The sequence below is a fragment of the Balaenoptera musculus genome, chromosome 9, assembly GCF_009873245.2.
Source record: "Balaenoptera musculus isolate JJ_BM4_2016_0621 chromosome 9, mBalMus1.pri.v3, whole genome shotgun sequence".
In the NCBI taxonomy this organism is placed as follows: Eukaryota; Metazoa; Chordata; class Mammalia; order Artiodactyla; family Balaenopteridae; genus Balaenoptera; species Balaenoptera musculus.
In genome coordinates, this window is record NC_045793.1 from 92109168 (window position 1) to 92136689 (window position 27522).

The 27522-nt window shown below is 42.2% G+C and overlaps 1 protein-coding gene across 1 annotated transcript in view; it reads right to left on the reverse strand.

The window, feature by feature from the left end:
* Positions 1-27522, reverse strand: part of LOC118900563 (laminin subunit beta-4-like) — a 95884-nt gene that overhangs the window by 30941 nt on the left and 37421 nt on the right. The window contains 10 exon segments of the mRNA XM_036862959.1: positions 2054-2150; positions 2809-2861; positions 8778-8921; positions 10454-10631; positions 12159-12165; positions 16137-16250; positions 17028-17137; positions 20236-20321; positions 20324-20399; positions 27384-27515. Of these exon segments, the coding sequence (XP_036718854.1) occupies positions 2054-2150; positions 2809-2861; positions 8778-8921; positions 10454-10631; positions 12159-12165; positions 16137-16250; positions 17028-17137; positions 20236-20321; positions 20324-20399; positions 27384-27515 (997 nt within the window).

Below are 27522 nucleotides of genomic sequence, written 5' to 3' on the forward strand. Positions count from 1 at the left end.
CATGTTTCCAAATAGCAGAAAATTGGCTACAAGTTATGATCTCAGAAACCTGTTCCATTTTAATGACTTTGAGGAATTTCAATATAGGCTAACATTCAATATAGCGTAAAGTTTTAATATAAGAGAAAAAAATTTTATAGGGCTAAAACATTTTTTTTCAAAACTAGGATTCAAGTTTGTGGATTTTCAAATATAAGACATGACACCATAGAACTCCTAGAAAAGAACATAGGCAAAACATACTCTGACATAAATCATACCAACGTTTTCTTAGGTCAGTCTCCCAAGGCAATAGAAATAAAAGCAAAAATAAACGAATGGGACCTAATCAAACTTACAAGCTTTTGCACAGCAAAGGAAACCATAAACAAAATGAAAAGACAACCTACAGACTGGGAGAAAATATTTGCAAATGATTTGATGGACAAGGGCTTCATTTCCAAAATATACAAACATCTCATACAACTCAATAACAAAAAAACAATCCAATAAAAAAATGGGCATATATATATATACAATACCAAATGTAAAATAGATAGCTAATGGGAAGCAGCCGCATAGCACAGGGAGATCAGCTCGGTGCATTGTGACCACCTAAAGGGGTGGGATAGGGAGGGTGGGAGGGAGACGCAAGAGGGAAGAGATATGGGGATATATGTATATGTATAGCTGATTCACTTTGTTATAAAGCAGAAACTAACACACCATCGTAAAGCAATTATACTCCAATAAAGATGTTAAAATATATATATATATACATATTAGGATTGGGAAAAAAATAAATAAAATGCATAGATTTTTGTGCATTTCTATCAAATAAATTCTTGTGAAGGAAAAAAAAAAACAAATAAACGGCAGAAGACCTAAATGGACATTTCTCCAAAGAAGACATACAGATGGCCAACAGGCACATGAAAAGATGCTCAACATCCCTAATTATTAGAGAAACACAAATCAAAACTACAATGAGGTACCACCTCACACCAGTCAGAATGGCCACCATTAAAAAGTCTACAAATAACAAATGCTAGAGAGGGTGTGAAGAAAAGAGAACCCTCCTACACTGTTGGTGGGAATGTAAGTTGGTGCAGCCACTGTGGAAAACAGTATGGAGGCTCCTCAAAAAAACTGAAAGTAGAGTTGCCATATGATCCAGCAATCCCACTCCTGGGCATATATCCAGACAAAACTATAATTCAAAAAAGAGGGGACTTCCCTGGCAGTCCAGTGGTTAAGACTTTGTCTTCCAATGCAGGGGGTGCAGGTTCGATCCCTGGTTGGGGAGCTAAGATCCCACATGCCTCGGGAACAAAAACCCAAAACATAAAGCAGAAAGCAATATTTTAACAAATTCAATAAAGACTTTAAAAATGGTCCACATCAAAAAAATCTTTAAAAACAAAAAAACCACAAAGATACACGCACCCTTATGTTCACAGCAGCACTATTCACAATAGCCAAGACATTGAAACAGCCTAAATGTCCATCGACAGATGAACGGATAAACAAGATGTAGTGTATATATACAATGGAATACTACCCAGCCATAAAAGAGAATGAAATAATACCATCTGCAGCAAAATGGATGGACCTAGAGATTATCATACTACGTGAAGTAAGTCAGAAAGACAAATACCATATGATATCACTTACATGTGGAATCTAAAATATGACACAAATGAACTTATCTACAAAACAGACACACAGACATAGAGAACAGACTTGTGGTTACCAAGGGGTGGGGGAGAAGGACGGATTGGGAGTTTGGGATTAGCAGATGCAAACTATTATATATAGGATGGATAAACAACAAGGTCTTACTGTATAGCAACAGGGAACTATATTCAATATCCTGTAACAGATCATAATGGAAAAGAAAAAAAAAACTAATTGGTTACACAGTTTTCATTTTATTAATATTTTGTGGAAAATTTATTTTAAAGTTAGTGATTTTTCGACCAAATAAAGGAATTTAAAACTCAGTTGGTTCATAGCAAGCCCGTGGTAGGACCAGGCTGACTGTACTCACGTTTTCAGAATTACCAATACTTACGAACGCATCGCCCCAGGGGATCCCCATAATAATTTTCCTCACACTCACTGTAGCGTTTCCCATCATAGCCTAATCTACACGGACACTGGCCTATAAGCTGTGAGAACAGTCATGGGTGAGAAATTGACAAGCTCTATGATCTAAAAAAATAATGCATTTTAATACAAAACAGTTTTCCCTCCAGTGATTTAGAACATACAGCTGTGCAAAGGCAGAGGCAGGAGGATTCCCGCAGCCAGCAACCACCCCCGACAGCACCAAGGATCAGAAGTTAATGTTTTTGGCTGAGGGCCCTTGAATATACCGCCTACTTCCAGCTGTTCAGGGACAGGTGGCCCCAAATCGGGAAACAGCCACAGATGCAAATGAAAACGAAACACATAATGGGAAATGGGCCACATTCACTCCCAGGTTCTGGGAGTTCTCCCCTAACAGAGACAGACCCAAGATCTGGACTTAACCTCCATCAATTAATTTGGCAAATAATGTTTCCATTATGGAATGTAAATTGGAGTTTCTCCCAATTGGGCTAATGTTTTTCTCCACAAAACATTTTTTTGTAAATGAAGCTTAATCATTCAATGACAGTTATTTAAGTGTGTTTTGGGGAGAGGGCTGAACTTTCCTGCATCCTCCCAACTGGACTCTTTTTTTTTTGGCTGCGTTGCTTGTGGGATTTTAGTTCCCCGACCAGGGAGGGAACGAACCCGTGCCCCCTGCAGTGTGGAAGGGCGGAGTCCTAACCACTGGATTACCAGGGAATTCCCCCAACTGGATTCTTGATCAGCTTTTCTGAACACCAAGGAGACTGGAAAATTAACAGGAGAAAAATATAAAATCAAATCACTATTGTTGTGGTCCTAGGTTATACCTGACCAAAGCTGCTTACCCAATGACAACTCCAGAAGTAGCTGGATTCATAAAGTGACTGCGTCTACTAAGCTTCTACCCATTTTTGGAGTAACCACTGGCTTCTACTCAAATATAAGGAATTATGGGAGCTTGTTGCCATATTGTCTTTGTTGGGCAATGCTGTCTTACGTTGATGCAGAATCTGCTCCTTGTAACTTGTTCCCATTGTTCTGAGTCCAGTCTTAAGGAAACTGCACAAAACAGGCAGCCTCCCTCTTCCCACTTACAGTCCATCTCCCAACTAGAGGTGGCCATTCTCAACTTGCATATGCTTCGTTTCTTTAAGCCAACCACCCCTAACACTTCATCACAAAATACCATGGTTCTATCCATTATCCTTGCTGTCTTCCTTTGGACACATACTAGTTTGTCAATACAATGTTTAAAATATGATACTCAGAAATGAGAACGATGTTCCTGGAAGCCATCTGGCCATATAGAGGACAATAGGACAACGGCTGCCCTGGAGCTGGGCATGGCACGCCCAACCCCCTCTTTGGCAGCCCAGCCACACCACTGGCTCACTTGAAGCATGCAATCAAAATCCCTCAGATGTTTTTCTCACAAGCTAGCTCCAAGTTATTACTCCCACCCTGTATTTATGCAATGGATTTAAAAAACCCAATTGCAAAACTTTATTTTTAACCCATTGACATGTCATCTTCTTGTTGCCAGCCAACAAGACAGGCTGTTAAAATATCTTGTCTCTTGTTTTGTCTTGATCACATTAACTTATAACTTTATAATATCTGCAAATTTGATAAGCATGTTTCCCCAACTCCATCTAAACTGTTGATGAAAATATTGGACAGCACATTTGGATCTCTCTGTGAGAATGCACTAGGGACCACCTACTGGCTGACATAGAGACATTTATCAGTAGTTGTTTAAACAGCTGGAAATCTAAATGTCCACATGTCTCTTCTATATGCCAATGAAAGTGTTTCCTGATTGTAAAGAGCAAATTTCCCCAAGGAATCCCCTATGGACCAGATGACCGCAAATACCCTTGTCATAAGGGGGTCTTTGGATAAACCAACACCATCTGCTTTTCAGCTTTGTAGATTTCCCTTAGCCTCCATGACTGAACTCTTGTCTCTGTCAAGTCCTGCTACAAATATGCTTCCCAAAAGGTCTAAGAAGTATGCCAGACAGTGATGTCATGAGCATTAGGAGTTCCTCATGAATTAGGAAGCCATGCAGTGTGTAGAGATCTACCAATTTGTTCCATGGTTGGTGGCTGCAGGTGTGAGGAATGAAGAGGAACATATAAAATAGGCATGGTCCTCTAGTGCCCAGATCTTGGTTTCTAATACCATTCTCCAATAAAAGGAACCAGCCCTCCTTAAAGAAATGGCTGATTCTAGGATGGGGCAGGAAATACACAAGATGAGCTTAGAGCATCTTGAAGTGCAGAAAGTAAGGAAGTACTTAAAAACAAACAAACAAACAATAATATGTCAAATGCATACAGAAGCCAACTGAAAGAGCTCCCCATGACCAAAGCTGGAAAAACTTGAATAACAAAATTAAGTAGTGCTGGATTATAACTCAAAGCATAGTACAAATATCCTGAGTCCACTGATATTAAAAAATGATTGAGGGACTTCCCTGGTGGCACAGTGGTTGAGAATCCGCCTGCCAATGCAGGGGACATGGGTTCGATCCCTGGTCCGGGAAGATCCCACACGCCGTGGAGCAACTAAGCCCATGTGCCACAACTACTGAGCCTGCGCTCTAGAGCCCACGAGCCACAACTACTGAGCCCGCACGCCACAACTAACGAGCCTGCACACCACAACTACTGAAGCCCACATGCCTAGAGCCCGAGCTCCACAACAAGAGAAGCCACCGCAGAGAAGCCCGTGCACCACAAGGAAGAGTAGCCACCACTCACCACAACTAGAGAAAGCCCACACGCAGCAATGAAGACCCAAAGCAGCCAAAAATAAATAAGTTTATTTTTTAAAATGATTGAAAAAATGAAGAAGTGGGGAACAACAGACAAAACTCCAGTGCAGAAGAATTCCAAATAATTTATGGAGATACTCTGCCCTCAAAGAGACAGAGCATAACTGTCCATTCCTTAAGTGCGGACTGTGTTTAGTGACTTCCCCCCAAGGAGTACAGTATGGAAAGGAGAAGGGTCGCTTTACAGTAAAGAAATGACACACACTGCTTCAGCCAGGTGATCAAGATTCAGGTCAACAGTGATCAGTCGTGTAAATAGCATGTACCCTTGACGTGATGTGATGAGAATAGCGCTTTACCTCTATGGTCTTCTTCTCAAAACCCATAATCCAAGTCTCATTGTGAGGAAAACATCAGATAAATTTGAATTGAGGGACATTTTACAAAATACTCCTCAAAACTGTTAAGGTCATCAAAAATAAGGAAAGTCTAAGAAACTGTCACAACCAAGAGGAACTTGAGGAAACATGATGACTAAATGTAATGTGGCGTACTGGATGAGGTCTTGGAACAGAAAAAGGATATTAGGTAAACTAAGGACATTTGAACAAATTATGGACATTAGTTAATGATAATGTATCAACACTGGTTCATTAAGGACACCCTAATATAAACATGAATAACAGAGGAAACTGGGTGTGGGGTACCTCTTCTCTATGTTCACAACTTTTCTGTAAACCTAAGTCTATTCTAATATAAACATTTATTAAGGGAAAAAAGGCCATTGTGTGCATTTGTGTGGGTATGGGTTGGAGCAGGGAGGGTTGGAGAGAGAAAGAAAAAGAGAAGGGAAAACACATTCTATATATAAGAACTACCTACAAAAGTTTACTTGTACAAAATTTGGCCTTTGAATAAGTTGAACAGTGGAGCTGAAACCGGAGGTGAGCCATACTTATTAGTCAGGAAGATTCCAGCTTCTGAAATGAGCATTTTGATTCCAATTAAACCCTAATCCCTGTATTGTGGATTGGACTCTAAAATTTCTTGTCATTGTTTTACCCTTCTTCCTGCATCTCAACTAATGTAAAAGTGTTTCAAAGAATACATTTATCAAGCCAAAAAAGCCTAATCATGACATTGTTTTCTCCATAAATAATGTTAATATTCTTTTAAAAAAATTTCATGCTAATTGTTTTATTGACTGAAAATCACATGTGCAGTTAAGTAGTGTTAACTGTATATTAAACAATAAAGGTTTGCTCCTAGGCTGCATTCTTTAGAAACAATTGCTGCTGGTCTGGTAGCTATAAGATAAATAAGATAAATTAAATAAGAAGACATCTTATTTAACCATCTGTAAAGCAACTGGTGAGCTGCAGGGAATAACAGCTTGATTTTTTTTAATGGAATTATGGATTCTGAACGAACCCATTAACTTTCATTCTGATTCACAATCAATTCCGATTAATGATGGATTTCTAGGGGCTTGCCTATGCTCACACATATGAAACAGTGAAAGAGAAGGTGGTCTGTGTTTCATTCCTTGATAAATGCAGACTCCGCCCCCATATAAGTCCAATCCTATCTAAAAACACTGATGAACAGCAGTATGTAAAGAAAACATTCTTTACATATTTAGAAAGCATGTCTCCCCATCACATCTCACTTTGACACCACAGGAAATTGAAAGTCTCTTGCCTGGTCACAGTGTCTATTGAGTGAGGTCCAGGGGTCACAATCGCATGGCTGACATCCTCTGCCGGCGATGACATTCCAGCATCTATCAGCACAATGGTCACAGGCCCGGCCTGTGACGTTGGGCATACAAGGGCATGTGCCAGTGTCAGGGTCACAGAGGCAAGCTCCCCCGCCAGGGGGACACTCAGAGGGACTCACGCCGGAAGGATGACAGGAACACCCTGGGAGCACAGAGCCGTCGTTGGGGGGCAAATCCGTGATAACGCTGGCATCAACAACCCCTGCAAACAACTTTCTAGAGTGGAGGCATCGTTTCTTTAAAAGGCTCAAGGAAGAAACATCTTACAATAGAACAGAATTTATCAAGGAATCTAAGTAGGTTGAACCCATTCAACTGTTTTTGATCTCCCCAAAATGCAATTTCCTATGGTTCTACCTACTACTACATTCCAAGAGCTCACGATTAGGATAAACGAAAGTCTCACTTTTTCCTCACGCCACTCATCAAAGTTCCACTTATGTCAACAGTCCAGAAACAAACTGATTTGGGTGAACTGAAGTAATTAAAATATCTCCTAAAAATGAGTATATTCCTCCTCTTTCTTTATCATAGAATTAAACCCTTGTCCTCTTCTACATCAGTGATTCTCCTATTTATACATTAAGTCACTTGATGAGGCGGTTACCAGGCAGATTCCTGGGCCCGGCTCCCAGAGATTCAGTTCTGTGGGTCTGAGGCACGGACCAGGAATCTGCATATTGATACCACACCCCCCCAACCCCAGGCGGCTCTGGTACAGTGCACGGTAGTCCACACTCTGAGAAACAAGGCTCCGAATCCACTAAGGCCCTTGTCTATACAGCTTGTCTGAGTCTATACAGTGCTTAGAATAGAGCCTGGCATGTACAGAGAACCAGGTAAAAATATTTGTTAAATAAGAATTCACTGATTCAATCAACAGAATGTTGTGGACAACTGGGTTTTTTTTGTTTTGTTTTGTTTTGAGGTATAACTGACATACGACATTATATTAGTTTCAAGTGTACCACATAATGATTCAATATTTGTATGTATTGCAAAATGATCACCACTGTAAGTCTAGTTAACATCTATCACCATAGTTACAATTTGTTTTCTTCTGATGAGAATTTTTAAGATCTATTCTCTTAGCAACTTTCAAATATACAATACAGTATTATTAACTATAGTCACCATGCTGTACATTATATCCCCGTGACTTATTTATTCTATAACTGGAAGTTTGTACCTTTTGACCCCCCCCTTCACTCATTTCGCTCACCCACCTCCCTTGCCACTGGCAAACACCAGTTTATTGGTGCTCTATACCTATGGGCTTGTTTTTTTGTTTTCTGTTCGTTTTAGATTCCACACATAAGTGAGATTATCCAGTATTTGTCTTTCTCTGACTTATTCACTTAGCATACTGCACTCAAGGTTTATCCATGTTGTCGCAAATGGCAATAGCCTCTTCATTTTTATGGCTGAATAGTATTCCACTGCATGTATATACCACATTTTCTGTAATCATTCATCTGTTGGTGGAAACTTAGATTGCTTCCATATCTTGGCTATTGTAAATAATGCTGCAATGAACATGATAGTGCAAATATCTTTTCGTGTTAGTGTTTTCATTTTCTTCAGATAAATACCCAGAAGCAAAATTGCTGGATCATATGGTCGTTCTTTTAAATTTTTTGAGGAACCTCCACACTGTTTTCCATAGTGGCTGCACCAATTTACATTCCCACCAACAGTGTAGGAGGGTCCCCTTTTCTCCACATCCCAATCTCATTGTTTTAGCCTTTCCAGCCACCGGGCTTATGCACCAGATGTTAAAGCTGGGTTTACACAGCCAACTCCATGGTGTCCCCACATCCTCCCTGGACTACCATCTATCTGATACAAACTGAAAGCTCCCTGAAGCATGGACCATGTTTTTTTTATCATCACTCATGTTTTCTAATAGAGCTCTGTACACAGTCAGTGCCCACTGAATGGAAGAATAAAGTATAGCGGAAAAACATTCAGTATATTTTATCTACATAGACAAGACAATCTGAATAATGAAGCCAAATTCCTAATCCCTCCCCTTTTCAACTCCCCACATTGATTTTCCTGCCTTTAAAACTCCAAGGTTGAGAACACGTGTGTTTCCCCCCTCTGGCTTTCGCTACGTACAGTGACAGCCGTGATGCCCCAGACTGTAGCTTCCTGTTGAGCACGTGTCACAGCAGCGGCCGGTCACACGAGGCTTACACTGGCCCTGGCCTTCCAGTCAGCTGCAGTTGGCTCCCACTGAGCCCTGTGGGTGACAGTTGCAGGCTGCAGGGAACAAAACAAGTTAGAGGCAAAGGAAGTGACAGAGAAGCACTCCGTCCTATTAGTGGCTCTAGTTCATGCCTTTCTCATTTGTTACCTCTAATCCTTAACTCCCTCATCTGTTAACTGGGGATAATATAAGATATACCTCCTGGGATTATAAGGATTAAAGACAATCATGCCTGTGAAGTACTTAGAATAGTGTTTGGCGCCTGTAAGTGCTCAATAAACACTACTTAACAAACATCACTTAGCAATGAACTTAACAAGTTACTGAAAGGCTTAAAATAAATTGCTTCAATCATTAATTGTTCCAATGTAATTATTATTTCTTCAATCCCTGATGATCCGTGTTGGTGCTGGATTATACCTTTCATTTCCCTTGTTCCATATCTTTCATGAGATTGTGGGCATCCCCAAAGCCAGAGTCCTGCACGGAGAAAGCATCTGTCTGGAACTTGGGAAGCCCAGACTCTCCTGGTGGCTGTCACACTATAGCAGTGATTCTCAACTAGGGGGAGCTTTTGCCCCCCAGGGGGATATATGACAAAGTTTGGGGACATTTTTGGATGTCACAGCTGAGGGGAGGGTGCTACTGGTATCAGGTGGGTAGAGGGTAGGGTTGGTGCTAAACGTCCTACCATGCACAGGACAGCAACCCCTCCCCAGTGAACTCTTACCCAGCCCTAAATTTTAAAAGTGCTGAGGGTGAGAAGCCCACTCTATAGCTTAGTGAAATGGGCAAGTTACCTTATGTTTTGGACCCAACAGTCTCATTTATTAAATGAAGGTTTAGGGATGAAAGAAGTTGTTTAAAGTTCATTCCAGGATTCCAAAGAAATATTTTAGGACCATTGTTCCAGGAATCTGGCATCCCCAAGCGACTGCCAGGCTCCTCTTTTACACACTTCCTGTACTGCGAGTTATGATTCCAACACATGGACAGACTGCTCTGTGTACCTAATCATCGGGCAGTTGGTATCTACATTGGCTGGTAGGAGTAGATACTAAAATACATTAGATCATTTCACTCATGTTCCTAAAAGCCGTTGTACAGATAGTGGTGATTCGGTAGAACCCGTTAAACAGATACTCAGGGACTTTCCTGGTGGTGCAGTGGTTAAGAATCCGCCTGCCCATACAGGGACATGGGTTCGATCCCTGGTCCGGGAAGATCCCACATGCCGCGGAGCAAGAAAGCCTGTGCACAACTACTGAGCCCACGTGTTGCAACTACTGAAGCCCACACACCCTAGAACCCATGCACCGCAACTACTGAGCCTGTGAGCCACAACTACTGAAGCCCGCAGGCCTAGAGGCCGTGCTCTGCAACAACAGAAGTCACCACAATGAGAAGCCCACACACCGCAATGAAGAGTAGCCCCCGCTCACCACAACTAGAGAAAGCCCGCAAGCAGCAACGAAGACCCAATGCAGCTAAATGAATACATACATACATACATACATACATACATACATACATACTTACTAAGGCAATTTCCATTAAAAAAAAAAAAAACCAAACAGATACTCACCCACGGCCCCGTTGTGCAGCCTGGCAGACAAACTGGCTATAAGCCTTTCACATGCTCCAGGGAGCACCTGAGGTCCCACTGCCGAGGCAATTTCAACACAGTTGTGCAGCTGATATTCATCTAAATCCTGCTTGCTGCAGAAATTCTCCAATGAGTTGATTTGGGGAATAAGACCAACCTTTTGAAATAATGCGAAAAGAAGACTTATGTTCAAAACTGTCCTCTATTCAAGATTCCAGTTATTAAAAAAAAAAATTAGATCTGTGAGAATCGTGGTTGAAAAGAGACTCAATTCCATCCTTTCAATTGCATACGACTGAAGATTTTAAGATTTTCAATTTATTTAAGAAATCTTTAAATATTTACATTTATTGACTTATGGCAAAGAAAATAAGGTTTTATCTTTTTATTACTATATTTTTTACTTGCTAATCAATTTGTCTTAGATTTGGAAGAGTTTTAACTAGGCTACTTGTGATAGATTAAGAAATTATGTCTTACACATAGCACAGGGAGATCAGCTCCGTGCTTTGTGACCCCCTAGAGGGGTGGGATGGGGAGGGTGGGAGGGAGACGCAAGAGGGAGGAAATATGGGGATAGATGTATATGTATAGATGATTCACTCTGTTATAAAGCAGAAACTAACACACCATTGTAAAGCAATTATACTCCAATAAAGATGTTAAAAAAAAAAGAAATTATGGCTTAGACGTTGCATTCTGTAGTATTACTGTGGAACTCTAAAACTCTCCTTTAGAAAGTTTTATCTTTTTCAATTACATATGAACAGTGCTGTTCTACATCAAACTATCTGCCTCTTGGAGATTCACAGTACAGATTAACATATTAAACCTCTGAGGAGTACTGCAAGAAAGACACTGTTTGTTTTTATTGAAGTATAGTTGATTTACAATGTGTTAGTTTCAGGTGTACAGCCCAGTGATTCAGTTTCCATTCTGCTACCCCCCAACCTCTCAGCTCAGTGGTTCTCAATATGAGAGGTACCCACCCCAGGGAGCATTTTAGAAATTCCAAGGGGTGATTTTGGTTGTCATGGCTACTAGGTGAGGTGTGTTACTGGCATTTAGTGGGTGGGGATCAGACATGCTAGACATTCTCACAACAAGGAAAATCATCGCATGTCTCCAACAGCTTTTGAATATTTCACTGAACATCCATGAAGGAGCATTCCGTGCTTATAATTATGAGTTGAAAACCTTACTCTGTGTTTTTAAAACACGTTAAACATGTTTACAACACACCTGCTTGCATGGCTATCTCGTATGTAGTCAATCTACGTGTTTGAGCATCTCTGTACTTCAGTATGTCTCCTGGTGTGTTCATGTCGGTAGACGTATGTATTGAAGTACATATTATTTCTTCATAAATTACTTCCCTTTTACTGTGTTTGCACATAACATTGATATTATTTGGAAGTTATGTGTGCAGGTCGGCTCTAATGCCTGTGAATTTCATTGCAGGGTAGGAAAGAGGGTTACAAAGTATCAATATTTGTAATAAAAAGGGAAGGTTGGGGGCCGCTAGACTTCCGAGATGGCCCACACTGTGGAGTGTTTCTCCCAGGGCTGCTCTCACTTTCCAAGACGACTCCATGCCCTGGGGCTGCTCTTGCCTTTTGAGATGGACTGCCTCCTGTCTATGGAATGTGTACCTCTCTAAATAAATCTACTTCTAACCAATCACTTTGTCTCTCACTACATTCTTTCAGCAAAGAGACAGGAAGAACCTGAGCTTCAGCAAGTCCTGAGACCAGGTGTGTGATCTCAATTACAAGAGAGTGGGTTCAAGGGGGAAGAAAAAAAAAAAAAAAGGAAGGTTGAGTCAGATGACATTGAGAGCCACTGTCCGAGCCACACCAAATGACCTGTCACAGTTTCCAGCATCTGTCACACTGTGTTGTCATTTCCTGTGTAACTGCCTGCATCTCCCCTTTAGAGCATCAGCCCCGGTGGGGCAGGGAAGGTGTTGGTCTCGTTTACCCTGTGCCTGCCCAAGTGGTTAATTTACAGTAAATGCTTATTAAAAATTGTGCAGTAAAGAAGTATACATACATTCCTAGTATTGTATCTTTGATACTAAAATGACTCTGCATTCTCCAAACACAAACCAAGCAGGGTGACATCTAGAAGGAAGCCAGATGGGCTAGGCTTGGTGGTGAGGGCAGGCAATCAAGGACAAATTGTTTACAGTTCTTGGTCTGAGCTGGTTTAGAGTTGGCCATTCCTGGCACCAAGCCGATAGAGCAGATGACAAGAGTCCCTGTCTATCAGCGATAGGATTTTGTAATGCCATGACTCACTTCTCCTAGAAACTTCTAAGGGCTTTATGTTTACCAAGTGTCGTCCAACCCATGGTTTAAAAGAAGAATGGCAGTTTTATGTTCTAGAACGCATAATTTATGTTTGACTCTCAGCACATTTTTATGGGCACACACATCATGTAATCAGGGCGACTGAAAAAAAAACCCAACCATCTCACTCTGCCTGCCAAACAAAAGATACTTGTGTAGAAGGTTGAACAAAGCTTTCCTCTGGTCTTCTTGGTAATGCATCTCAGTCTTAGATGCAAATGTTAATCTGGCTGCAGAGAAGAATGAACTTTGAAAGGGTCAATTCCAAACAATCGAGTATCTTCCCAAAGCGGCAAAACTGCTTTAGTCTGGAATCATAAAACGTGTAACGACTTTCTCCTACTGCCATCCTGGGTCAGGGACTCTAGGGGACATTGCAGGTGCCCTGCCTGGATCTTCCCATCCACCAGCTGCTGTGGCACTGGCTGCTAAAAGCTCACAGCTGTCCCCTTCTCCAGAAAATTGGACCTAGCCACTGTGTCCAGGAGTGAGTGCGCTCTCTGGGGGGATGGGGAGTGGGGTAGGGAGCCTGTAGCTGATGATGACGTGGGCACACAAAGCCCCACCCCTTCGCCTCCAGGTGGAACCAACCCTGTGGTGCAATTCATGCTCCAGGGCTCCCTGGAGACCACATCCTTGCCAGGTTCCTTCCCCTGTCCCCTCCTCATCCCCTCACTCCTCTTCCCCCGCAAGCATGCCCTCAATAAATCAGGCGAACCTGAGTCCCTGCTTGTAGGAAATCTGACCTAAAATGGGGATCTAGGGCCTCTTCTGGGATTTTGGACAGTTTGCCAAGATCGGGTTGCTCTCTTAATTTTTATTTTGGTTTCAGGGTTTTCATGGCTATATATAAGGAGAATGATTGCTTGATAATTGACCAAATGGACATATTTATGTTCATTTCAAATTATCCATTTATATTCTACATCTGTCAAACATCATTGCAACGATTTTGTTTACATGCCTGTCTTCTGTGTCAGGCTGAGGACGCTTTGAGGGCAAAAACCAGATTTTACCCCCAGCCCCCAGGAACCAGCACAGTGCCTGGCCCACATACCCTCAGAGAAGGGGTGATGAATGGACAATTTGGATGGATGCATTTAACACAGCATCCAGTGATTATCTTTGGAATTTACAAAGTTTAGAAATATTTAGGACATGGATTTAAAAAGAGGAGTACTTGGCTCTCATAAATTTGAGTTTCATGACTGTTATGATTACAATAATAACATCCCTTGGTGATTAGGAATCCTTATTTTCTTCCTTCCCCTTTCTTTACTCTGCCTGGGTTTAGCTTTTTTTCCTGAATTAAACCTGTTGGATTTGAGTCTCTTTCTTCGTAACTCACACGTTGGTCATGAGCACAGTTCTATTTAAAGCTCCTCGGTAGAGAATATGAATTATGTGGATAGGGAAATCATGATAGTTTACATTTCCCATTCAAGAGTTGGTTTCTACTTTCCACTTCAATTCTATTGAATTTCAGAGAAACAATGAATAATTTTTTAGTATGTATCATGTAGTATTTGAGGGCAATATTTGGGACATATTTATATGATATTCAAATTTAACTGGGTACCCTGTATCTTTCTTTCCTCCCTCCCTCTCCTTCCTTCCTTCCTTTCCTATATCTTGCAACCTCACCTTTGGTAAAATAATCTTAAAACAATGGCTTTTTTTCATATTATAAAAGCTGAACTTATTGAATAAAATCTAAGATATACCTGCCTCATACTAAATTCTATAGTAGATGATGAAATTAAAAAGTTCTAGGGTATAAATTAAAAATGTTCAATAGTTAAAAATTGAACTTTAAAGACACAATACACAAAATGTGGATACTTAATTAAATCAGGGGTTGACAAACTTCCTATAAAAGGCCAGAGAATAAATATTTTGGGCTTTGCGGTCATAAGGTCTCTTGCAAATATTCAACGGTGTCTTTGTACCTTGAAAGCAGTGTAGATAATATGTAAATGAATGGGCATGGCTGTGTTCCAATAAAACTTCATAGGGCCGTAATTTGCTAATTAAATCACAATATTAGAAGATTGTTACAAATGTTTAAAAATGCAATTTTAACAAAGCAATTCCATTTTATCCACAAAAGTACTTTAAAAAAGTCCCGCACAATTCTCTACAATTCTGCTAAAGGTGGAATGAAACTGGCACTTTCATGCATTATTGATAAGCCTGAAAATTAATTGATGTATAAATTAATTAATACCTTCCAGAAATTAATATGACACATTATTTCAAGAACCATAAAACCGTGGGTAAAGTAGGACTGTATTTTCAAATGTTTAAAAATATACCAACTACGCAGAGTAGAAAAAATAGAAGCAACCTAAACGACCACAAGTAGGGGAATAGATAAGTAAATTAAGTAAATTTATTCAATGTCCAAACTCTGCCCAGGGACAGGCCTGGGCCTGAAGTTGTGCTCAGAGTGAGAGTTTGGAAGGAATGCCTGTGGCCCAAATTTGTGAGCCACAACTACTGAGCCTGCGTGCCACAACTACTGAAGCCCACGTGCCTAGAGCCCGTGCTCTGCAACAAGAGAAGCCACCACAATGAGAAGCCCGCGCACCAAAACAAAGAGTAGCCCCCGCTCGCCGCAACTAGAGAAAGCCCGTGCACAGCAACAAAGACCCAACACAGCCAAAAATAAATAAATAAATGAATTTAAAAAAAAAGAAGCCACTTAAGGAAATACTATGCATGCTTCCTAAGAATGGTAAGATTACATAAGCATAATAAGAAAACGCTTATGATATAATAGGAAGTGAAAAAAATCCATGTACAATCTTGTCTAAGCACTCTGATTACAATGATATGAAAGCATAATATGCAAAAAATGGGAACTTGTAAGCTGATAATAATTAATGATTGGTGGAATTTCTCCCCAGACTTTCTGCAGTGCCAATACACAGCAGTGGCTCCAGGCAGGGATGCGTGAATCAGGCCTTCTGGCTCTGATTTCTCACTCCTCATTCACTAGCTTTGTGACTCTGTGCCTCAGTTCTGTCGTTCGTAAAATGGGAATAATGACAGTACCTCCCTCATAGAGTAGTTGTGAAGTCTAACTAACAGAATATGGAAAACACTTCAAACCGTGGCTGGACATATTATTCTGGATGATTTGCCATTGTTATTAGATGACCTTTATAAAGAGTAGGTGATTTTTATAATGCAACAAATACTTTTCTATTTCTCATGAAACACTTCAAAGTACAAGCCTACTTTTAGAATTAGAATGGAGCTCAGTTCAGAAGGAAGCACCCCCAAGGGTCTGTTATACTTACAGAAACAATTCAATGTGTGAATGAGCCTGGAATCCTCCTTCCAAAGGTTGGGAAAAATAGACATCTATGGAATACTGTACGTCTGGTTCTAAACAGATGGGTGTGGGAAGCAGCACGATTCTGTATTAAGAGAAATAAAGGGAAAATTCAGTGACAAAAGTACAGTTATATAAGCTAAGCGGCCATCGAATTTGGTGTGTTTCACGTGTGTCGTGAAGTGGGTGCCACTGAGGGTTGGAGACCGGGGTGAGGTCCAGACCAGCTCAGGTGTGCTGGGTGGACAGTCAGTTCACACTCAGATTCTCTGTGGCTCTTCTGTAGGATTGTGCCAAACAGCAAAGCTTTGGAAACTGGCCGTGGTTTGTCATGACTGCTCTGGGAAAAGGATGGCGCAAAGGTCCTTCATCCCATCTATCAGGCTAATATCAACAGGGTCTCTGCTTTATTCAGCCACAAATCTCCAATGCAAAATTAGTGGTCTCAAAACTAGACTCTCAGTTGTTGAGATAACTCAAGCTGAATACTGTCCTCTTATTCTTGCAGCATTTCATTTTCTCACATCTGCAGGCATCTGGGGAATGGGAAACAAACATTCAAGATCTAGGGTCAGGATATCTGGGCTGGAGCCCTGGTTCTTCTACACATTAGCCGTAAGACTCGGGCAAGTTATCACAGTGTTCTCGTTCTCAATGAAGACAAAACCTACCTCCTTGAGTTGTTAGGAAGATTCAGCGTGGTATTAATGTAAAGCACAGTGTAGCACATAGTAAACACTTAATAAACATTATGTCTGCTTTGATACATCTCTACTCTCACTTAGTCCCTGGATACAAATTCCTGATAGATGAACAACATTCTAAGAAACGTTCAACGTTTGAGGACAGGCCCCCCGCATACCTGGAAGCTGCTGGTAAAGGCTGAGGCTTTGGCTGTGGGGTCTCGCATGCACAGTGCTTGCTCCCTCCGGCCAGGTTAACCACCATCTGGACAGTCCAGTCATCTGCAGACTAGACAGGCATCACATAAGAGCACGTCCCTGCGAGGATGCATGCACCAACATGTTCCTAATGGATAGTGCGTGGAATAAATTTGCAACCCACGGCCTGCTCAGAAAACAGAATTTTGGAGTTGAGAGAAGAGGTTCACTCTCAGGCTCAAGTCGCTGGTGTTTGAATTGTGATCCAGGTAGAAAGAATATTGTTTCTGGCCATAGCTGTAATTCCTGAGTCTAGAAAAACCCTGGCACTCCTGACAGGTCTAATCTTTAACCTCTGCCTCCCAAAGAGTCGATTAAATCATCATGTTCCTGACTTCCTAACACCATACACAAAAATAAACTCAAAATGGATTAAAGAACTAAATGTAAGGCTAGACACTATAAAACTCTTAGAGGAAAACATAGGAAAAACACTCTGACATAAATCACAGCAAGATCTTTTTGAGCCACCTCCTAGAGTAATGGAAATAAAATCAAAAATGAACAAATGGGACCTAATAAAACTTAAAAGCTTTTGTACAGCAAAGGAAACCGTAAACAAGATGAAAACACAACCCTCAGAATGAGAGAAAATATTTGCAAACGAAGCAACTGACAAAGGATTAATCTCCAAAATGTACAAGCAGATCATGTAGCTCCATATCAAAAAAACAAACAACCCAATCCAAAAATGGGCAGAAGACCTAAATAGACATTTCGCCAAAGAAGACATATGGATTGCCAACAAACACATGAAAAGCTGCTCAACATCACTGATCATTAGAGAAATGCAAATCAAAACTACAATGAGGTATCACCTCACACCATCAGAATGGCCATCATCAAAAAATCTACAAACAACAAATGCTGGAGAGGGTGTGGAGAAAAGGGAACCCTCCTGCACTGTTGGTGGGAATGTAAATTGATACAGCCACTATGGAGAACGGTATGGAGATTCCTTTAAAAACTAAAAATAGAACTACCATATGACCCAGCAATCCCACTACTGGGCATATACCCTGAGAAAACCATAATTCAAAAAGAGTCATGTACCACAATGTTCATTGCAGCACTATTTACAATAGCCAGGACATGGAAGCAACCTCAGTGTCCATCGACAGATGAATGCATAAAGAAGATGTGGCACATATATACAATGGAATATTACTCAGCCATAAAAATGAATGAAATTGAGTTATTTGTAATGAGGTGGATGGACCTAGAGTCTGTCATACAGAGTGAAGTAAGTCAGAAAGAGAAAAACAAATACCGTATGCCAAAGCACATATATGGAATCTAAAAATACGGTACTGATGAACCTAGTAGCAGGGCAGGAATAAAGACACAGATGTAGAGAATGGACTTGAGGACACAGTGGGGGAAGGGTAAGCTGGGACGAAGTGAGAGAATGGCATGGACATATATACACTAACAAACGTAAAATAGATAGCTAGTGGGAAGCAGCCGCATAGCACAGGGAGGTCAGCTCAGTGCTTTGTGACCACCTAGAGGGGTGGGATAAGGAGGGTGGGAGGGAGGCTCAAGAGGGAGGGGATATGGGGATATATGTATACTTACAGCTGATTCATTTTGTTGTACAACAGAAACTAACACAACATTGTAAAGCAATTATACTCCAATAAAGATATTTAAAAAAAATCATCATGTTCCTGGATCACAGAACCAAAAAAAAAAAAAATCCTTCACAAAAAGATATATATTTCTTTCATATTAGTGCATATACATTATTATATAAATTTATATTTATTATATTATTAGATCTATTTATACATATCTGTATAAATACATACATATATAGAGAGACACACACACACACGTATATAGAAAGAGACAGAGAGAGAGAGGAAGACAGTGCTTATGCTAATTAGCTAAACTCTGGAAGCCTTACAGTTAGGAAAAGCTTTTTAAAGCTGTCAGAGAGGGCTTCCCTGGTGGCGCAGTGGTTTAGAATCTGCCTGCCAATGCAGCGGACACGGGTTCGAGCCCTGGTCTGGGAAGATCCCACATGCCGTGGAGCAACTGGGCCCGTGAGCCACAATTACTGAGCCTGCGCATCTGGAGCCTGTGCTCCGCAACAAGAGAGTCCGCGACAGTGAGAGGCCCGCGCACCGCGATGAAGAGTGGCCCCCGCTTGCCGCAACTAGAGAAAGCCCTCGCACAGAAACGAAGACCCAACACAGCCAAAACATAAATAAATTTAAAAAAATGAATTTAAAAAAGTCAGAGATGTGTTCTCTCTATACAAAAATTAAATATATTTATGTGTATATACACATATGTAAAAAAAAAAATGAGTTTCTTGTCATACTCACCAGGTCAAAGTTCCTTGAAGTCCTTTGCCTTTCATGTGTAAGTGAGAAATTGAGAACTATGTCATGTTAAGAGTTTCAAAGCAGATCATCAGCTCTGGTCATACCATAGAAAGTGAGCCCTTCCAGAATGTGGTCCCTAGAGAGACTCCGGGGGCTCTGAGGCCGCCCCCAGCCATATAAAATATTTTTCAGGGCAGATGGTCTGTGGGGTTTCAGATCATCAAAGAAAAGGGTATACAAAGAAAAGGTTAGGAACCACTGCTCTAGATCAAGTGTTTTTCTAATTTGGTTTCTCTTCCTCTTCGATATTTCTCAAAGGGTGGGGGAAGGCTAGAAAGGGAGCAGGCAAGAGGAACAGGCTGCTTTTAGCTTTTCTCGTTTCCTGGTAAAATCCAAGTGCAAATAAATGCCTCTACTGCATCCCTATGAGTCTGAATCTCTACACAGGTTTATTACATTTTTAGAAAAAAAAAAAAGTCCCAGGAGGGCAGGATTTGCGTTGTTTTAGTTATTTATTGTTCTTATACAAACATTCCATCACCACTTCCCTAGAACTAGTACCTTAAATCCGTAGCCCCAGCTTTAGCTTCTCTCCACGGAATAAGGCGTGTGTGCATATGGCTGTGTTGCTTTAATATGTTTAGGAAACCCTTTGGTTTATAATGCTCTCCAGATGTTCGACTTTTTGCAAATCCTGTTAAGATGAACGTAGGCAAGATTGCAATGGAAACACTTAGCTCGAGAACGTATTTCAGTCAGCTCGGAACCACCACCGTAGAAGTGGAGTAAAGGATACCTGAGTTTCATAGTGAATGGCAACAGCAAAATCCATGGGAATGGGGATGTTCCCCACAGCAAATCTCAAGCCGGCCCCAGAGAGAACCTGGCAAATCCAGGTCCCGTCCACGTAACAGGCACCCCGGGAGCTGGCCCTCGGAGAACGACAGAAACAGCAGGCAGCTAGCCAGAGAGGAATAAACACAACTTTGCCTAGAGTGAAGGGCTGGAAGAGTTCAGGGGGAAAAAAACAAAAACAAAACCCATGGGTTTCTTGATGTGTATATGATCCATCTGAGTCCCGAATAACTTATTCCAACCAGGATAGAGTCCAGAATACAGCGGAGAAAAACATGCTGAATCTGCAGCTTTGGAACATATGTTACTGTATAGAGTAATCACTTGGAAAACACTGTCACTAGCCAGTACGTTATGTACTCCACGTGTCATGTACTGAGTGATTCCACATTGGTGACCTTGGCTTTTCTCAGATCTGACTGTGGAGTTCTGGCTAAAATACGGAGGGCAAGAAAATATTCCCATGACTACACTTCATGGATTTTGCCTAATTGTGCATGACAATGATAAAACCCACCCAGATTTTTTTTTTAGATGTTTCTTCCATGCAAATATGAGAAATGATCTTCTCCCATCTGCTTGGGGGCACATAAGTACAAAACTGCTCACACACTTGATTAGCAGCCCTGCCGGTCTCAGTGCTGGATATCAGCCTGGGGCCATCTGGACCCTATAGATAATACTTCCTTGATGACTTTTGCATCTGCCTCTCGACACTTCCAGCCTCCACCAGAATGCTGCCTCTTGTTAGTTTCTGCCTCTGTTGCTGCAACAACCTCTTGGCTGTTCTCTCCGTGATCTCGCTAGTCCAATACATACCGCACACTGCTGCCAACAAGCATTTCAAACGCTTTCTCACTGCCAAGGGTATCATGCCCAAATTACTTAGCCTGCAGTTCAAGTTGCTCTGTGATCTACCACAAACTGCTCTTCATTTGACAAATGTTTATTTAGTAATGATTCAATCCCCGCCTCTGAATCAGGAATGCATATACGAATAGGACAGATTCCCAGCCACAGAGGGGTTTAGAATCTTGCGTGGGAGACAGAAAGGTAAATAAGAAATGAGACGGAGGTGTATGTAAACTCATCTCTATGCAACGTTTTTCAAACTTTAAAAAAGTACTCTGGAATTTGCAACAGACACTGTAGGTACCCCCGCACCCCGGGATCCCCCTTTACTTGGTTGGTATACACATCTCCCAGTTGCGTGTGTGCGTGTGTGTGGTTTCCAACAGCTCACAATTGCCCCCCTTCTCCGGAGAACTGCCCTCTCACACCCCAACTGCCCACTCCTACCCCTGGAGTAGCTCACAGCCAAAGACTGCCTGATAGGAGGTTATAAAAGGCTGGCCCTGTCGTCTCAAGGGGCAGGACAAATTTATCTGCAGTTTATGTTTCTGACTTTCTCTGTGGATCAATCCAAGTTTTGTTTTACCTGAGACCACCTCTGACTCTTTCCTCTTCTCTGTCATGTTTCCTTCACTCTCTTAAAGAGTTTTCCCGAAGAACACTGCCTTCATAAATTACATGCACCTGAATCCGGTCTTAGGCTCTGTTTCTAGGGCCGCTGACCTGAGAGAGTTGGTAGCAGACAGTGTGGACTCTAGATGCATTCCTGGACGTGGATCATTTACTGCTCGGCTGGCAATGAGGAACCCAGTGGGTAACGTGTTGATGACCCTTGTGTAGCAGCAGAGCCATTGCTAAAACAGTCATCTGTGGCCACCTGGGACAGGATAGAGGGCGAAGGGGAGGCACTGACTTGAGCAAGATTTCTGATACAGGGGAAAGAGTAGTTATAAGGACTGTGGACGTGGGTGGCTATTGTTGGACACCACTGACGCATTTGATGAAAGACGATGGCAGGCTCAGGGCAATCGATCAGCAACTTAGAGTCAAGTGTGAGAATCAGAAGGGCTCCCTGGCAGCATTTAAAGAAACTCATCTCCTTTAGTGAGAGGGCAGGAAGAGCCAAAGACCAGGCACGAGACTTAATTGGAAGAGCTGCGGAACTTCAGGGAAGGCGGAGTTCTCAGCCTGGGTAAGTCACCTATGCCCAAGTCAGGCCCTCCCTTCACAGGGAAGCAGGGGGATCTTGAGGCATGGGTGATGCACCTGAGAATCGTGAACCTTGAGGTTCTCCTGAGCACTCTTGGACTGTAGAAGTAATCCACTCACACTTATTCGAAAATAGAGGCCCTCCCATCCTCGCCCACCTCCATCCCTGCCACATTTGAAGACGAGGCAGAAACCTCAAATGATGCAGGTACCTTAAAAGAAAACGTGTGCATTCCTGAGGATCTGCCCCTCCTGACCACTTGCCTGATAATTAGGGTCAAGTTGCAGCATGATCTGATGGGAAAGGGCTGGATCTCCGAGAGGGACCTGGTGAACACGAACAAGTAGCAACTGGGAGAGGATGGCTGGGCATGGATCGTGAGGGGTGCCAGATCAAGGGGACAGAATATGAAATCAGGTAAGGAGAGTTTGTTGGTTTGGGGTCACCGGTGATAAAGGATTTAGCAGCCTGGCAAGGGCCCCGGAGCCCTGAGAGATGCTTGGCGAAAGCTGTGGTCCAGAGTAATGAAGCAGAGCTGCCAGAACTGCTGTAGCAGGCTGGGGAGGATGGGTTACAAGGCTCAAAGAACTAGGCATGCTTGAATGGATGTAAGCCACAAGGCTGGAAAACCCATCAGCTGACTATGCTCCGTGTCCGTTTTTCAAGACAGTGAGGAATGAACTGGTGACGGGGCCACCAGCATCACTGAGAAGCAGAGGATGGGGTACCCTCTGTAGGCTGGTAGGCTAAACCATTACAAAATTGAGCTCCTTAGTATCAGTGTGGTGGACAGGATCGCAGACTATCAAGGGCTGGGGAGCATTTAACTCTCAAAAGCAAGATGGGTATAATTATAATGGTCAGCGAGGTTGGAATAGGAGACAAGGGGGCCTGACCTACAGGAATCTTCTGTGGAGACGACTAATAGAACATGATGTTCCTAGGAGCAAGACAGATGAGCAGTCGACAAAATATTGCTTAATATGTGTAATCCAAAGTGATCAAGTATGAACTGGCAGAAGGCTGAGTTCAGCCACCTCAACAGAAGGACATAATCCTTTCCCAAATTTATAGAGCTGAGCAAATTCTCAGACCCAGACCCCAGTGACTGAATGAGAGTCCGGGTCCCGATGAGGAAAGACTCTTCACCACCACAGCAAGTGTTAATTCTCTCACTTATCTCCCAAAGAGATCTATGTTTATTTACCTAGTCTATTGGGGAAGCAGAAATGCCTAGATCTTTCGAGGGCTAATGGATACAGGATCTGAGTTGATACTGATAACCATGTACCCAAAGTGCCATCATGGTCCCCCTGTTAGAACAGGGCATATGGGGGTCAGGTAGTAAATGGAGATCTGACTTAGGTTCTTTTCACAGTCAGTTCACTGGGTTTACTGAACCATTGATTGTTTCCTCCAATTCTTGTATATGTATTGGAATGGACCTGCTTAGCAGTTGGCATTGATATTAGCGCTCCTATAGTAGGAAAGGCCGAGTAAAACCTTGTGAAATGCCCACCCTCCATTGCCCTCCCCACCACCACCAAGCCAAGATAGTAAATAAAAAGCAATATTGCAAATCAGAGGCATTCTCAAAGTGCCACTCTCAAGACTTGGTGGTGGGTCTCATATCATATCCCCATTACAAACTTTATACTAATATAACTAAGTTGTAGCCCCACTTGGCAGCTGTCCTGATGGAAGGAGTATCATGACCAGAGCTGGTTACCACCACCCTGGTGCATGATACGCAGCTATTGAAACGCAAAATGCGTTTTCTTCCATCTCCATGAGGAAGAAGAAACAGAAGCAATTTGTATTCACTTGGGATGGGCGGTCGTGTATATTTAGTCTTGCCCCAAGGCTATTAATTCTCCTGCTCTCTGTAATAGTACAGCCCAAAAGAATCTGGACAATCCAGATGTTCTACAAAATATGACATTGACTCCCTATATTGAAGGATAGTGAATTGGATCCCTTGGTCTAAGGCGATGTCATGTGGTGTCCCACAGTGAGAATCGGACACTCTATGGCCTTGGTCAGCACCACTCTCTGACAGCTCACAGAGTGTCTAATTCACCAATGTGGGAAAACACAACTTCCTCAGCCCAAGGGATCCACTTTACAGTAAAAGAAGTGTATCAGTGGTCATGTGACTTTGGGATCCACTGTTCCTAAACAAACCATGGCATCCGGAAGATGCTGACCTGAGATGGCAGTGGGATGGGGCCCTTAAAAGATGCATTAGCTTCACTAGCTTGGAAATGACACCCTGTGAGATGGGACAGTTTTCTTCTAGATGTTATTTACTCCTTAAACCAATGGTCTTTATGCGATGCTGTGTCCCCAGCAGGGAAAAAGCATGGGTTTGGGAACCAAGTAGGAGTAGCCAAGCTCATTGTCACTCCCAGTGACCATGAATTTCTTATGTTTGCAGTTAAAATTGGCACTGCATGCTATAGAGATCAATAGTATAATTCAGGTTAATAATTTAAATTTTTAATATTTCTTTACTTAGAATGACATTAAATAGCACATAAAAATATTTTGACAAGTTGAGAGAGACTATGGAAGAAAGTAAAAAGCTTTATACTTTACTATCTTCAAGGGTCCTTTCCCTAATTTCTGAATAAGGGGCCCTGCATTTTAATTTTTATTTTGTCCTGGCCCTGCACATGGGTCTGAGCATGCCAGGAGTGAACTTGGGTCTATGCTGTTAGTGTACTGCCTGGTCCCCTTTACTGGGCCACTCTATCTCGCCACCAGCTCCTGGGATTGTTGGTTGCTATGTCTCACCACTGCTACCTTCTCTTGAGAATTGCCCTTGGCTGATGGGAGCCACCTCACCTGGGAGGCGATCTGCATCTGCCCTGGCAGCCTACAGCCATGCCTGCCTGACATGAGAAGACAGCCCTGGGGCTTCAATGGGGGACAACTCTGTGGTGCAATTTCTGCTTCACAGCTTCCCCAGGGGATCAGGCAAGGCTAGACTCAGGCAAGGCCTAGACGTCATCCTTGCCTCACTTTCCCCGCTCCCCAGCCTACTGCCCTCCTCCCTGACAGGTTTCTCCTGATGAGTGCTTCCTTAGTAAAACACATGCACCCAGATCTCTGTTGTAATCTCTGATTGTAGGGAATCCAACCTAAGACAGTGACTCAGTGCGCATGTGCGCACGCACACACACACACACACATTTATATAAAACTGAAAAGTTTCACAAAAAAATGCTCCTGTTTTATATTCTTCTGTTGTACTAAACTGATCCAGTCAATTGATTTCATGACCTACTTACTAATAGGCATGACCTACAGTTTGAAAATTACTGACCTATGGGACTCCAGAGATAGAAACAATTAATTATGTCCAGATGTCAGGGTAGGGAATGTCAGAGAAAGATAAATCTGAATTGGGTCTTAAGGGATGACTAGAAGTTTTGCAAGTCAGTAATACAGAGGTGGTCATTTCAGGCAAGAGTCAGGAGAGGACGCCGTGGATGCTTTGAGCAGTGTCTCTCAAAGTGCTGCCAGGGACCACTCGTATCACTTGGGGTGCTCGGCAAACACGCAGATTTCTTTTCTCCCCCCAAATGATCCAAAATGTGTGGGTTTTTTTTTTTTTTAAATCATTGTGCCAAACACCTCAAATATTTAAATCCAAATGAAGATCACAAAATGTACCCATGTTTTCCTAAGTCTTTGATGGTTCCAATTTGAACCTCTTTGCTCTAGAGCAACACTGCCTAATTGAACTTTCTACAATAATGAAAATGTTCTATGTTTGCACTATCCAATACAATAGTCCCATGTATAGAGTTACCTGAAAAAACTTGACTAGTCTCACATTCCCTGATTCAGCATCTCAAGTGGAAGGCCCTAGCATCTGCATTCTAAACAATCTCCCTGGGCAATACTTATGCACAGTAAAATTTAGAGGTTCACTGATCTTTGCCACAGGGAGCAAGGGCACTCCCTACTTTTCTCTTTCAGGTGGACTTCAGATTGAGATGCCTAGAGTCAGAGAAGGCTTCATGGGCATGTGGCATAGGAACAGAAACAAGAAGAATAAAGAGCAAAGCCTCTGTGACTTGGTGTACATGGGCCTGGAAGGAGGAACACCATCTATGAAGCCTTCTCTTATCCTCTCAGTTGGAGGTGGTTCTCCTTAAGTAGAATCCGTATCACATTATGTACACCTCTTTATGATACTTACCCCACCCTGTCATGCATTCATTGTTTGTATACGTGGCTCATTTCCCCCACCACAATCTTAAGGGCAGGCTCTATGTCTAGGTATTTCCGTTTTCATTCAATCAATCATTTCATCCACTCGAGAAAGTCTCTTATGAATAAGGAACTGTTTCAGCTGCTGGGTTTATGAACAAGACAGCTAACACCTGCTTTCCTTTGCTTTTCCAACATGCCCCTTAATGCATATGCACACAGGAATGCTCAGTAAAGACCCCGGCATAACAAATGAACAAACAAACAAACAGGCCTAAAGTGGCCCTGACTTCGAGTGAATACTAGTTGGCTAGCTACAAGGTCTTCAGGTCTCCTCTGGCCTTCTGAAGCCATCGGAGGCAGGGCCCTGTGGAGGCGGCATCACTCTGGCACTCACGCCGGCAGTGACCAACTACATCCATCTCAGATTCAAGGGCATAGTCACACACCATCCCCAGGGACATTAGCATGTCCTTTCTTCTCCAACTGGGAAGACAGCCATTCCTCAATACTGTATCTCTCCTTTCTAACATGATAAGAAATTGTGAATTCAGAGTCTGACTCTTCAACTCTCCAAAATCTTATTTTCCAGAAATTTTCATTTTGTAGAGAAATAAAGCGATTGAAGTTTTCCCCAGAGGCTCGAAGTACTTTGAGCTGGCTTCTACCTTTCCTTCATTCTATTCTTCAGGATAATAGGGCTTACACTGGCTGGTCACTTACATGGGCCACGCATGGTTCTAAGTGCATTACCCGGGTTATTTGCTTATAGCACAACAGACAACGACCCTGAAGAAATGGTTTACCTCACTCTGCTCATCCGCTCGAATGCTTTGCTTCTGATTTCTCTTCAGTATTATGCTTCCTTTGTCAGTTACGAAATCATCTCCTTGTTGCTGGAAATACACATCACATGTAGGCAGAGCTGTTGCTAATATCTTAAAA